The 12873-nt window shown below is 42.1% G+C and overlaps 2 protein-coding genes across 4 annotated transcripts in view; one reads left to right on the forward strand and one right to left on the reverse strand.

Moving 5' to 3' along the window:
- VIM (vimentin) overlaps positions 1-6372 on the forward strand; it is a 31095-nt gene extending 24723 nt beyond the window's left edge. The window contains exons 8-10 of one of the 2 annotated variants that reach the window (XM_078785835.1): positions 1003-1085; positions 2352-2533; positions 6002-6372. In XM_078785835.1, coding sequence (XP_078641961.1) covers positions 1003-1085; positions 2352-2495 — 227 coding nt within the window. In that variant the 3' untranslated portion in view covers positions 2496-2533; positions 6002-6372. The remainder of the gene's footprint in view (positions 1-1002; positions 1086-2351; positions 2534-6001) is intronic. The other variant, XM_068126627.2, reaches the window with a different exon arrangement.
- A 1969-nt stretch (positions 6373-8341) lies between these two features.
- Positions 8342-12873, reverse strand: part of LOC137415119 (extended synaptotagmin-2) — a 117998-nt gene continuing 113466 nt past the window's right edge. For both annotated transcript variants that reach the window (XM_068100693.2, XM_068100692.2), the window contains 3 exons: positions 12654-12756; positions 12061-12110; positions 8342-9230 (listed from right to left, as the gene is read on the reverse strand). In XM_068100693.2, coding sequence (XP_067956794.1) covers positions 9188-9230; positions 12061-12110; positions 12654-12756 — 196 coding nt within the window. In that variant the 3' untranslated portion in view covers positions 8342-9187. The remainder of the gene's footprint in view (positions 9231-12060; positions 12111-12653; positions 12757-12873) is intronic.

Here is a 12873-nt window from a genome sequence, read left to right on the forward strand (position 1 = left end):
CTTTGTCCCCCCCCCCCCCCCCCTCCCAGATATCTGCAGGTTGCACACGGTCCACCAGCAACCCCCTTCTAGTGAAACTCCCAAAATCCAAAATTATTGCTCACCTCCACTCGTAAAAAAATGAGCATGTACTATATTAGAAATCAAAACGCTGGCTTGGTATGTGTACGTATTCATGAAACCAGCAACTGGTGGACAACTTCATTAGCTCCAACTGGCCATCCCAGAAGATTGCAATTGTTGCTCGTCTACTCAACACAACTTGGGAAGAGGCTAAATATTGGTAGTTGGGATTCTTGTTCTTTGTTTGTATGCAGCACAAGGCTGCAGGGTAGCATCAATGGCTGAAGGCGCAGTTATGCTATTGATGCAGTGCCCTCTGCTGGTTAGGGCAGGAATTTGTAATTTTGCCATGATGCTGACAATAGCTTCCCTACTCTTCGCAAAGGACACCAAAGGATATTTGACGTCCACTAATTAATTCTGGCAGACTGGATGCCCAATTTAACGACCATCTGAAGGATGGCAAATATATTGATGAATCAACCTGCCTGTGAAAGCCTGAGATGACAGTTTATAGCTGGGTCGGAATTCAAACCCAAGCTAGACAGCTCAGAGGTGAGTGTGCGTACCTCTCGGCCATTCTGCCAGCAGTGTTTGGGATTATCCATTGCTTAAAAAGAAAAAAAAACCCACATCGAATTGGGGATTAAAAAAGCACGACCATACCAATTTTGTAGAAAAAGGAAAAAGGGCAGACTTAGGCACTTAGCTGTAGGTGACGTTTTGTCTGTGACCCACAGACTTCATCTGCATCAATGCTGATGACATGCTTCAGGTCTGATGCTCCTTTTACTCACCTTCCACTGGCACATGACCCAGAAATGGTCGTCATGAAATGATTGATGTATGGGTTTGTTGTGATTTTGTTGGAGGCATGATCCTTCCTGGATTGCCACTCTCTTCCTTGCGGGTTTTTGTAACAATGGACTCTTTTATTAGATGCCTTGAGTCATGGAGAGCACTACGATACCTATGGCAAGAAAACCGTTCTGATCAAGACCATTGAGAGTCGAGATGGCGAGGTATGTCCAGTGTATTTGTAGTCTAATCACTGCTCCCACTCCGAGCGTTTCTAGGTTAGATTCTCCTTTATTAATTGTAATTCTGTTTTATTATAGTCTTCCACAATATCCAAAGCTCATGGAAGAGTTGATACATAAACTCACATACAGGGAATGTAATAAACTGAGAAAATAATTCACAAAAGATAGGCAAAGAGAGAAGAGGGCAAGGAGAGGAATGAAGAAAAAATGGAAAAGAGGTTGAGGGAGTGGGAGGAGGGCAAAGATAATTTGATTTGGTAAAAAGCAGGACTCGGAGAGTTTTTCTTTTCAATGCCAAAGCATATTGGACATATAGATATCATATATCTGCATTAAACGCCAGTTTTTATTGCAAAATAGCTCAGAGCCCCAGCAGACTTTATTGAATACACAGCCATTTAATTTGCCTCACATCCGTTTAAGTGTGCTGTTGAGATGGAAACGCTGTTGGTAGAAACACATGACACATGCATGGCTCCGAGTCTAATTAAAGGAATACCCATCGGAACAAAACTGTAGTGTAAATGAGGAATGATGATTCAATAAGGGCAGGCAGGTAAATAAAAAAGCAACTGGGCAGGTGTAATATAAATATTGCTGTCTTACTAGGCCATTGTACTGTTAATTACTTTGAGTGGTTGCAAGCACAAGTATTTACACCGCACATCTATACGCTTAAGCAAAGTTGGGTTTCCAAAATTCCTAAATGAGCAATTGCACCCCACCAATGTGCTTGAGCTGGGAAGAGGGGGTTTCAGTGATCTTGAGCACCTCAAAGGATTTTTCTTTTTGTGTACTAACTCGAGGGTCGTGTAAGAGCTAACACATAAAACATATAATAAAGGGAGCGGGAGACAAGAGGAGTACAACAACAGTAGAGAACACGGACATCGGGAGATCTGTGGAAGAGAGGGTTGGGGCGGGGTACACGGGATAAACAAGCTGGACACTGCACGGACTTTCTGGAAAGAAAACGGGGAATTTGAAGGAGTTCGATTTGGGGTGGATTAATGTGGGGGGGGGGGGGGGGGGTATTAAAGATTAAGGTTTTGGATGGGGACGATAAGAGATGGTGGTGAACAACTGTTTTGAAGACCTGGAGGGAGGAGTGGGATTGAAGAGAGTGTGGGAGTTTGTTCCAGAGGCGGGAGAAAAGAGGAATGAAAGAATGAAGGTGAGCAGAGAGTCTTGATTTTGGTAGTTTCACCAGAAAAGGGTTGCTGACAGATCTTGTGCATCCTGCAGGAATATTTGGGGGACAGAACACAGACAGAGCAGGGGGAGCACGGCCGGAGAGGAGGCGGTAGAAGACAGAAAGACCCCCAACCTGCCGGTGGCGAGAGAGAGAGAGGCCCTCAGAGTCAGCTTCATCGTGGGAGATTCCAATGACTGAGAGCCTTGGTTTCTACAGCGTGAAGCCGATCTAGGTGAGAGGCAGGAGCACCAGCCCAGAGGGGAGAGCAAATTAAGGATTTTAATGAAGTCAATTCGTTAAATTGGGGTTTGGAGTATCGACCTGCATCGATACTCAATTTGTAACAACTAATTTAGTAGTAGTAACTAGTCCATTCTAATTTCAAAGACCTTTGATCCGTAGTATTGTTTTGGCATTCAGATAAAATATATAATACAGGACAGGTGGTGAGTTGTGAACTACATGCCGTCACAAGAAGGCATGGTCGTGGATCACGTGGCTACTGATGCCATGGTAATTGGTGCAGACAATGCTCTCGGGCCTTGGACGGCGAGTCGCGCTCAACCAAAAATGCTTGTGCAGTTTTCACACAGATTTACTAAGCACTACCAACACTGGGCGGATAGACTATTCCGAAGTTTAAGAATTGCAACTATCATTGACACCGACTTCAGCTCTCAAAACTTCGGATTCACTCCGTGTAACGTTTTGGCGAATAGACCTTTATATCATATACATCACACATGGCTCGAGTGGAACTTTGTTTTTTTTCCTTCTTAAAACTAATAGCTTAAAAATGTGGAATGTTTTTGCTAACTGGTTAGTCAGTTGCTTCTGGAGCCTGTTCTGAAAGTGGCTCGGAGTAAATAGCTGACAGGGCAATGGAATATATAGACAAAGTTAATTTCACTAAAGGTCTGAAGGCCGTGCTTTAGCATAATTAACAATATAAACACAAATGAAGCAAATACATTTGGCCCTGCAAAGCAATTTAATTTTGGAAAAACATTAAAAAAGGTAACTTAATAAACAGAGATCAATGCTGAGGAAGGAGCTATATTATGTGGCATAAAACGTAATGTGAAGTAAATAGAAAGATGAGATTCCAATATGTTTACGAACACCAGTAAAGCTTTCTTCCCATGATAAAAACCTTGCCTCAAACAGGGAACCATGATTGTCATGGGGCCCGCAAGGCTAACCCCTGATCTAGCGGGGAAAATGGCCTTAAAACGATCATTCATTCATTCATTCATACATCAGTTTGAGTTTAATCCACCATTATAAAACCATTACAGATAAAATCAAAATCAGTCGCCGAGACAGTTACAAAACAGGAAGTCCATATTCAGAGGCAAATCGGTCAATCCCATGTTTACTCACCATCAATAAAACGTTCCTTGTAAATCGTTCCAGATATTAACGGCTTTGAGGGAGTCGGGAGGGGATTTTATCAATGTACGAGTATGTTCCAATTGTTGCTGTTTACCTTCAATCGTCCCCTCACAATTCCAACAACATGTACAACTTCTAAACATCAACCTGAATCCACAATTAATACTCAAATACTGTTAAGGGTTGGCCTATTGACCAGTCAGTGTTCCTATGTGAACGCCTCTCTCATGATGCAGGGAACCCAGGTTCAGATCCCATAAACAACATTTATCCATTACCTACCAATGTCATTGTAATTCATGTAAATATAATGTCCTAATGCCTTTGGCCTGCATGTGACATAGGTACAAACTCTTCCATGAGCTTCAAGACGAAGTATAGAGTCCCACATAATAATAAAAAACCCGTCTTTCCAATCTTTCCTCCAAACTAACACCTGGCAATTCAACCAACCCAAGTATGGCAACACAGAACCTTCAACTAATGTAGTTATAACCCTTCCATAGCAAGGCAATTAAAATGAAACCTATTAATCTAGATGTGGCCTGACCAGACTTCTCTACTGTTCTGCCATGTCTTTTTATTGACCTTGCATACCAACTACACTATGCAATGGCGCGTCACCCGACCGTCAGTCCATCAACACTTGAAACTTCTCCGAAACCGCTGATGGGATTGCGACCAAATTTGGCACAAATTATATTTGTTGTGTTGTGACCAAAGTTTGTTCACGGCATAAAAAAAAAAAAGAGGTCCAAGAGGGTCTACCGGAGGTCAAAGTGCATCCAGGTTTGACCCCCCCCCCCCCCCATAGGAATTTACTCTCTTCTCTGAAACTACACACATGATTTCAATGAAACTTTACCACAACTTTCATCAGCTGTGATGTACCAAAGTTTGTTCACGGCGTTAAAAAAAACAACTACTCCTTTGGGGATCTATGGGAGGGTTGCCCCTCAAAATCCGTGTTTGTTTTCTTCTCACAAACGACACATGCAATCCTGATGAAACTTGACCACAATCTTAATCACCCGTGTTGTACCAAAGTTTGTTCCTGGCATTAAAAAAAAAAAATCGGCGTATAAGGTGGTCTATGGGGCTTGCCCCCAAAATGGGTATTTTTTTTTTCCAGAACCTACTCGCATAATTTTGATGAAACTTCACCACAACCTGATGAAATGAAACTTCCTGGGCTGTTGCATGGGAAATGGTTCCCATTAGAGTGTGGCATATTTAGGGAGTTTACTGGGAATGTCTTTTGACAACATAATAGTCATTAACTGTTAAGACTGCTAAGGTTTCTCAGTGAAGTAAATTGATGAAAAGGTAATTATACGTTAGACAGAATTGATTGTAGTTATATTACGTTTTACTTCTGGTAGGCGTGCGAACAAGCAACTGAACCTATACACCACCCGTGTGCACAACGTAGGCACAAAATTCGAAATCACGTGAATATTGATAGTTGCAATCCTCCGCATGCACTGTCCGGTCCCAAGAGCTCTTAAATGCGCTATAATTCTGCATTATACGTGCTGTCGTTATGACGCTTACCCCATTCAGACACAATCATGCACCTTGCAGTTAAATAGGTATACGATATAGAATACAGATATCGATTAACATGTCAAAGAAAACCTGCAGAAAACACAAACATCATGGAGATGGACTTTGCATCGCACTAGTGCGTTCCATTCTCTTGCGCTATTATTGCCACTGTATTCTAGATTTTGGTGAAGATCCGGATTCGGATCCGGCTACAAGAATTTTAAAAGTGATTCTTCACCAATGCGAGATCGGGCCAAAAACGATACATAGCAGGATATCTCAAAGTTATGGACGGATTTGGATGAAACTTGGTGGAGACGTTGGGAGTGTGACAAGGACGAAACAATTCGATTTTGGTAAAGATCTGAATATGGATTCAGATGCGAGAATTATTTAATTTTTAAGTGATTCTTCACCATTGAGAGATCGGACGAAAAGCAATATATAACATAATATAAAAAAAGTTATGGACGAGTTATGCCTAAACTTGGTGGACGAGTTGTTAGGTGACAAGAACAAGCCGATTAGATATTTTGGTTCAGGTCCGAATCCAGATCCGGTGGGATACAAAACAAACTGTTCAGCCTGGCGGAGGTATGCGCTCTACCAAGTGCAGTTCTAGTTAAGACTGTGTTGAGATAAATTTGATATATAAACGAACTTCCTGTTTGGAGGATTTGATGCTTTATACTCATATACCTCACAGTTACAGTCTTGATATAATCATATGCTATCCCTTACACCCACCCGTTCACAGATCATATCTGAGTCCACCCAGAGAGGGAAGATGTGAGTGGCAGATCCAATCAAGTGGGTTGTACCATGCAGTACCCGCGTAAAGTAAAAGTGCCTTTACCGGGCGAAGATTTGAGCATGCCCCGTTTTGCACTTCAGACGGTGGAGTTTCATGTGGGTCAAAGAACCCTGCTCCACCAGACCACCTCAACCCCCTCACCCAAGCAGCTCATATATTTGCAACAACCTTTTGCAGTAACTTTTTAACAGCTTTTTAATGTAACTCCATAGTCATATTCTCCCCCAAAAAGGAATGAATAGAAATTAGTTTTACACTTGAGCTTTGTCATGCATTATGTGAGGTGAAACGAATAAAAGAATACTGGCATATTAGCAACTGTTGTGTAAAATATATATATAATTATATATATATATATATATACATATAGATACACAACACAGGCCGGATTAACCTTGCAGCATTCCCATCTGAAGCCCTTGCTCATGATATGGGGAAATATAGGTTCAAATTCTTTTACCACATGTCCATTGTTTACCAATATCCTTGTAAATTCATATCAAAGTACACTGACATCCACTAATTTATTTGTCCTCCATGTGATTTATACAGTCACGTGAAAAAGTAAGTACACCCCATGTAAAGTTTTGACTTTTTCAACACATTTTAACATACAGCTATTTGATCTTAATTTCAACAATATTGAAGATAAAGGTGATATAATATAACAAATATCATGAAACATTTACATTTTGTAGTCCATTGTATAATTTAAATAAAGATAAATGCAAATTTCGCATGTGGAAAAAGTAAGTACACCCCTACATTTATCACTACTTCAAATACCTACAATTAGAATCAGGTGCACCAGCTCAGGTGCAAATGATTAGAACATCGTTAGAGAGGATCTTGGAGGAACCTGTCTTATTTAAACCTCAGACATTTAGTTTGGTTTGCTCTTTGTTGTTGAAGTGTGCGGCGTCACCATGCCTAGATCAAAAGAGCTCTCTGAGGCCTTCAGAAAGAAGGTTATAGATGCCTACGAGTCTGGGAAGGGATTTAAAAAGATCTCCAAACAATTTGAAATCAATCATTCGACTGTCCGGAAGATCATCTACAAGTGGAGAAGAATCCAAACAACTGCCAACTTGTTCAGGCCAGGCCGCCCCAGCAAGTTCAGCCCGAGAGCAGACCGCAAGATGCTGAAAGAAGTCTCTAAAAACCTCAGAATGTTATCCACGGGACCTACAGGTAGCTCTTGCCACTGTTGATGTCAAAGTGCACGAGTCTACCATTAGAACGAGGCTGCACAAATTTGATCTACATGGGAGGTGTGCCAGGAGGAAACCTTTGCTGTCCAGAAAGAACATCAGGGCAAGATTAAAGTTTGCCAATGAACACCTCGGCAAAGACCAGCACTTCTGGAACAATGTGCTCTGGACAGATGAGTCAAAGGTAGAACTATTTGGCCACAGTACCAGAAGACATGTTTGGCGAAAACCAAAGACAGCATTTGACCACAAGAACCTGATACCAACTGTAAAGCATGGCGGTGGAAATATTATGGTTTGGGGCAGCTTTGCTGCATCAGGGCCTGGGCAGCTCACCATCATAGAATCCACTATGAATTCTTCAATGTACCAGAGGGTGCTTGAGGATAATGTGAGGCCATCTGTCGGAAAGTTGAAGCTCAACCGAAGGTGGACCTTGCAACATGACAATGACCATAAACATAGCAGTAAATCCACCAAGGAATGGCGGAAAAGAAAGAAATGGAGGGTTCTGGAATGGCCAAGTCAAAGCCCAGATCTAAATCCCATCGAGATGTTGTGGGGGGATTTGAAACGAGCTGTGCATGCAAGAAACCCCTCAAACATCACACAGCTGAAAGAATTCTGCATGGAGGAGTGGGCAAAATTTCTCCCAGTCGATGTCAGAGACTGGTAAACAGTTATAAGAAACGCTTACTTGAGGTTGTTTCTGCCAAAGGGGGCAATACCACCTATTAGAGCCAAGGGTGTACTTACTTTTTCCACATGCGAAATTTGCATTTATGTTTGTTTAAATGATACAATGGACTACAAAATGTAAATGTTTCATGATATTTGTTATATTATATCACCTTTATCTATCAATAATGTTGAAATGAAGATCAAATAGCTGTATGTTGAAATATGTTGAAAAAGTCAAAACTTTACATGGGGTGTACTTACTTTTTCACGTGACTGTATATAAGCTCCATTACAAAAAGCCTTGGATTTCAAAGTGAAAAAACAAATGCGATAAAAAGTTGGGTGCGGCACCAGTCCCACTTTACGGTGCAGAAATATACACCCACATTAATTAGCACACGTGAACATTTATTATGCCTGGGTGGACAGCGCAAACAGGCAGGCAGGTCAATGTTCCATATTCATCTCGTTCCGCCGCAAAAAGTTTACTTTTACATAATTCGATTTACTCTTTAGTACTTCTTCCGTACGAGGTTTGGTTCATAACAGATTTCCAAATTACTGCATATAATCGAGAAAAGGAATTCTTGAAATGAAGGATTTCCTGTACCCAATGCCCAGCAGAAAATAGAAAACAATATTTTACAGACATGAAGCATTTGCAGCATCATTCACAAAAAGCAAATACCTTTGGTGTTCTGTAAACTCCTCAAACTCTGGTATTACACCTCTCATCAAAATATCCTCTGGTCAAGTGGAAGCAAAATTCTTTAGGCTGGAAAGGATAGCAGTTTCAGTTTATGGGGCTCATCAGTTTAAAGGATATATCAAAAGTTCATGATCTTGGCAAAGCATCCAGCCTATGCTTAGATTGGTAAATAGGGTGCTGTCCAATTTACGACGTGCAACAAAACAAGCTGGTTCAGATATGAACGAACGAAAGCACATGCTTCCAGCAAGTTTCATGAAGAGCACCATGGCCTAGCTGGAGATAAGAGCTACGCTTGGTGCAATTAGATTCCACAAGCATGATGCACATTTGGAGTTAAAATAGAATACACAAGCCATGGAAAGCACAACTCATGTCCAACAGAATACCATGTGCACAAAAAACAGTGGATGGCCTAAGCACCAAGACTGAAAGGTATTAAAACTTTAAGAACAACTTATAAAGTAACATAGCTATACATATATAGTTGAATAACTGTGGGCAGTTTGATAAACACTCTCTGGATGTCTATTTGCTCTTCAGAGTTTCAGCATCCACCGTGAGGTCATACCTGTTGCGACAGGTAAATAGGGGGAGGTAGATATTATGCTTCAACAAAATAACTGTTATTGAATTGCATGCCGTGAATATAGCGATTCAAGGCCTGCCAGCTGTGATTTAATATCTGATAAAAACTCAAAAGTAAAAACTGCCAGCCATGTTTTTGATAAGTACAACTGTTCTTATCATAAAGTATTCAGAACAATGTTAACTTGATAGATGTGCCATCATCCGGTATGTGCAAAAGACTATCTACATATTCTAAATGCAAGAATGATAATTTGTTTTTCCATTCCAACTCTACCACCCTTTTCCCCTTTGGTAGGCACAGCATATCCCTATACACACCATCATAAACTCCACTATTGGTATCATTTCACCAAATGCAATCCCACACATACCTGAAAACAAGTCATTGCACCTCAGTGCATGACTACCTGCTTTGCCTGGGATTTATTTGGTGACCAATCTCCGAAAGGCTACATTTAAAACAAAAAAATAGACCGAAGTCGATGGCACGTCATCGCAAATCCCCGCGCTTCCCTCCGAAAGTAAAGTTGAAAGATGGCATAAAGTTCCACCAGGATTGACCCAATATCAAATTTCGAGTTAAATTTTTTTCCCGCTTTGACCACTGCGACCCTAAGTTCGAACCCCCTGGGGCATGAACCAGGGGTCAAATCCAAAAAATCGTTCAATATTTACTGCGTCCTGAATGTTGATTGCATGTACAAAGTTTCATTTTTTAAAAATGGTTTAAAATGTGCCCGTAATTGCATTTTCGGTATTTGACCTTTTTGATTAATGCGCATACCGTCTGTACATGCCTACCTCACTTCCCGAACAGTCGTGAAACCACTACCATATAATGGTGTGACCACTTGTTTACTCTTGTTAATGACACAACAAAAACACATAACTAGGGCCATCATTGGGAAGACTTCCCTGTGGCCTAGGTGGATTATTGTGCTCCATGTGTACATGTCAAGGAAGCCATTGACTTTACGTATTACTTAAGTCCAAAATTAGTGGTAATCGTTAAACCGCCTGGGTGGGTGACATAGTTGAGTTGAATTTCTCTGAACTGCAGCAAGGTCTATCTCTTCTGACCCACAAGACTCAGTGGAAGTTTGAACCTGGTCAACACATGTAGGTAGGGCCAGGGTGTTAGCAGTTTCAGCTAAATCAACAACCTCAAGTTGTGTGGGCTAAGGTGCCCTGCTCACAGGGGCCTTCGACTCCTCACTAACGGCGGTTCAAAGTGCGTTGATCGTCTTGTTCTAAAATCAACTTTCGGTCGGTCAGAGGTAAATGACCGTTCGTGAACTGATCCTGCTCAATCCACATCTCACGTGCAGATAAGCCCATTATATGGATGCGGTAGTTTAAACGAGCAGTCGTGATGGAAAGTGACAATGGTGCAACTGTGCACAATAATGGATCTTCATGTAAGAGCTCAACCTTGTCGGCAACTGGATTTTCATTACAAATTTTTACACGTCCAATTTTTAAGTTTATCCTACATCATCAAAGAAAATCATTATCCACAAGGGAGACAAATCCCGAAGCAGGGTCGGTTCGAATCACCGCGGCAGGTCCACTAACCAACACGTTTCATGATGTCCACTGCAAATTACACACCAATGGACTCTGGTGTTCCAGATGTGGTATGCTCAATAATAGTGTGTGGGGTTTTATTGAGTGAGGCACAGTAGTGACATCCAGTAGAGATATGTTCAATCGACCTGTCCATGCCATGGGCGTAGAAATACTGGTGCACGGCCAGTTTAATTTCATGGTATGATGGGTGATCCAGGTGTTAGTGTAGGGCAGTCAGAGACCTCAGAGACCGCAGTCAGAGACCTGTCGAAGAATGATGATACACTCACGTGTGGGTACGAATGGGTCTTTACCGCAAACAACCAGTAAACAAACTATCCCTGGCAATTGTCATCGCACTGAGGTAATGTTTAACGTCATTGAAGTTGGTAAGCTTCTTCAACAGCCAAGTCCCTTGGATGAGGTGAGCACGATGAGGTGCAAGTCAGGGCATTTTGACTGAAAGGAGAGCAAAACTGCTTTACTGGTGAACGGAAGCTTCATATTGCCCGAGATGATATCGCGAATCGATGAACACCTAACAACGGAGTTCTCTGTCCCTGTAATAAAGATGCAAATAAATCATGAAGGATTTTCATAATCGGGGGAGTTGCGACTGGCGAAGTTAGATGGTACAGTGACAGAACCAGTAAGGTGTCGGACGGAAGCTTGGTGGTGTCTGACAATGGACATGAAAGCTGACACGCACAGGTTCGCGGAAAATTTTCCACGCCACAACTTCTCGCATGCTTGTATGCGAGGTTTGCTAGAACAACTGTCAGGAGGATTGCGTGAGTAAAGAGGGTGGATAATAGGATTGATGACCTGAGGGAGGAGATCGGTGTGCAGATGAGCTTCACGGGATGATTGGTAAAGAGCTGGCTGAAAAGGGCAGAGCACCCGGTGCGGATTGAGGAAGACAGACTTCTGAAGAGCGCAGATGTGCTGAAAGAGTGAGGCAGGATGGTAGACTTTGGTTGAGATGGGAGGATTGTGTGAAGAAAGATGTCGCAAACGTGGGGCTGGATAGGGAGGGGAGAGAGATGAGATGGCAGCTGGTGATAGAGGGCGGTGGAGGAGTGTTGTGCACAGAGCAGAGCAGTAGCTCAGTACCAATCGGCCTCACCCCATATAAATGAATTTTGAGGAAGAACATATGTATATCCCTTGTCTGCATGAATATACAACAACCCAATTACTTCCTCTTGTATATGGCCCCAAATCACATGCGATATGCTTACCACTTAGTCGTGCCTTTTCCAAGGTCCAGAGTAGTCAGTTCCAGCAATAACTATGGGAGAGCAAAAAAGGAATGGAGAGTGATTGAAAGGAAAGGGGGGATTGGGCGTAGGGAGGGGGGGGGGGGGGGGTGAATAAAGGCCAATGAACGATCCACTTGTGAGTATCAAATTTTAAGCCAATGAACGATAAGCTTTGTTGCTGAATCAAGGCCACTGAGGTCTTAGTCATGCCTATTAATGAGATGCCAACAGTATTCTGATAATAATGTTGTAGTCGTTCTGTCCATTCCAGTTGCCTGGTTAGAATCCGGCGAGTTGCCTCAATGCGACTAACGGTCAACCGAATTGAAGATCCCTGCCAAATCATGTGCCTAAAGGCCATGATACCATGTAGATTGGAGCACCACACCGAGCTCTACCTACGCTAATTAGAATCACCGTCTCGTATCCAATTAGGCCATGTGTATCCAATTAGGTCATTAAGACAATGTTGAAATATATAATTTAATGTCCATATTGTTTCAAAGTTTTCATATATTGTAAATAATCCGTCAACGCATTGACCTCTGAATGGGTGTTTTCATAATAGTCACCTTCCCAAGAAGCTCCTCCTTAGCAAGGAATCCTCCATTGTGCTTCACAGCGACATCCAGTACACGCCTTTGTGCTTCCACAAGTGTAATTCCAAAATCAAACCTGGAATTCAGCTCGAATGAGGATTATATGCAGCCATCATAATCATCATGTACCCCATGCAGAGCGTTGGTGCTGCCCAAGCAGTTACTAGGCTACAAACCTGGTCGGGTCGCCACT

The sequence above is a fragment of the Myxine glutinosa genome, chromosome 10 (assembly GCF_964187855.1).
Source record: "Myxine glutinosa chromosome 10, kmMyxGlut1.1, whole genome shotgun sequence".
NCBI lineage: Eukaryota > Metazoa > Chordata > Myxini > Myxiniformes > Myxinidae > Myxine > Myxine glutinosa.